The 1795-nt window shown below is 36.2% G+C and overlaps 1 protein-coding gene across 1 annotated transcript in view; it reads right to left on the bottom strand.

Moving 5' to 3' along the window:
- Positions 1-187: 187 nt before the first annotated feature.
- The window catches only part of LOC106511523 (lysine-specific demethylase 2A), a gene marked incomplete at both ends in the record, with an annotated part of 7978 nt that continues 6370 nt past the window's right edge, over positions 188-1795 (bottom strand). Inside the window, 2 exon segments of the mRNA XM_014000280.1 lie at positions 188-316; positions 781-904. Coding sequence (XP_013855734.1) covers positions 188-316; positions 781-904 — 253 coding nt within the window.

Below are 1795 nucleotides of genomic sequence, written 5' to 3'. Positions count from 1 at the left end.
CTATGATAATGTACTGTTTTGTTTTTGTGAAGTGTCTATGATAATGTACTGTTTTGTTTTAGTGAAGTGTCTATGATAATGTACCATTTTGTTTAGTGAAGTTTTTATGATAATGTACCGTTTTGTTTTTGTGAAGTGTCTATGATAATGTACCGTTTTATTTAGTGAAGTTTTTATGATAACGTACCGTGAGGCAGGCAGGATGGGCGATCTGTGCACAGTTGGAACACTCCATCAGTGTGAGGGACAGGTCTCCACTCTCCTCCTGATTGGGTTCTTTGCAGATCTCACAGACAGCAGACAGYGGAAGGCCCGGCTAGAGGAAACACAGGAGATTATAGGACAGGTGCACACATCATACAAAGAATCAGWGCCGTTTCACATGCAACACAAAACTTTAATAAACCGGCAGATAAGAAAGCTTCTATTTAAATTAAAACTCTAATTTATCACCTGAAGATATCTGATCAGTGTCTGAATACTCAGTCCTGGTTCCTTTATTCTTATTCCTGACATCCTGTCACCAATCCATAAGATGATTGGAAGTCTTCTACGAAGGTGTTATTTTAAACTTGTCACACAAATTTGAATCAGGAAAATAGAACTCCCCAAAAAAAAAAAAACATTTAAATGTAATGTTACTGTTTTGTGTTTATAAAATATTGATGAGAGAATGTTTGTCTTATCATCTGTGAGTAACAACATGTGAGTTCCTGCACTGTAAAACCCCTCTGGTCCWGTTACCACTGTGTATGATCATTGAAAACATGTGTTCCTTACAGAGAGACACTGTCGCAGCACACAGGTCTGCTTCAGTTTGCCTGGTCCTCCAAACTTCTTCATGTCTCTGCAGAAGTTACAGTCCCCACACTCTGGTCTCACACAGGCCTCACACCGCTTACATCTGGAAGGAGTCACAACAGGACAGGAAACAAAGTGCACTGAGGACACTTTCACTGATATATTCATTCTTTCAGGATGGTAAAGTTTGGTCTCTTTAAACAACTGATCCAGATTAATGCAGATACAATCCATACAAACACAACCAAAGTCAACGTGTCTCAGCTGCTGATGGTGATTTAAAGACATGTAGGACAACAGCAACAAAAATAGTATATTTACATAATGAGGCAGGATTTGTCATTGTTAATTTACCGTATTTATCCGTGTATAATACGATCTCATGTATAATACGATCTCATGTATAATACGAGCTCATGTATAATACGACCTCATGTATAATACGACCTCATGTATAATATGATCTCATGTATAATATGATCTCATGTATAATACGACCTCATGTATAATACGACCTCATGTATAATACGACCTCATGTATAATATGATCTCATGTGTAATATGACCTCATGTGTAATATGATCTCATACGATCTCATGTATAATACGACCTCATGTATAATACGACCTCATGTATAATACGACCTCATGTATAATACGACCTCATGTATAATATGATCTCATGAATAATATGATCTCGTATAATACGATCTCATGTATAATACGACCTCATGTATAATACGACCTCATGTGTAATACGACCTCGTATAATACGACCTCATGTATAATATGATCTCATGTATAATATGATCTCATGTGTAATAGGATCTCATGTGTAATACGATCTCATGTATAATACAACCTCATGTATAATATGATCTCATGTATAATACGATCTCATGTATAATACGACCTCATGTATAATACGACCTCATGTATAATACGACCTCATGTATAATATGATCTCATGAATAATATGATCTCGTATAATACGA

The sequence above is a fragment of the Austrofundulus limnaeus genome, unplaced genomic scaffold, assembly GCF_001266775.1.
Source record: "Austrofundulus limnaeus strain Quisiro unplaced genomic scaffold, Austrofundulus_limnaeus-1.0 Scaffold2887, whole genome shotgun sequence".
In the NCBI taxonomy this organism is placed as follows: Eukaryota; Metazoa; Chordata; class Actinopteri; order Cyprinodontiformes; family Rivulidae; genus Austrofundulus; species Austrofundulus limnaeus.
The sequence above is the reverse complement of the archived record's forward strand: the minus strand, read 5'-3'. Positions and strand labels throughout refer to the sequence as shown.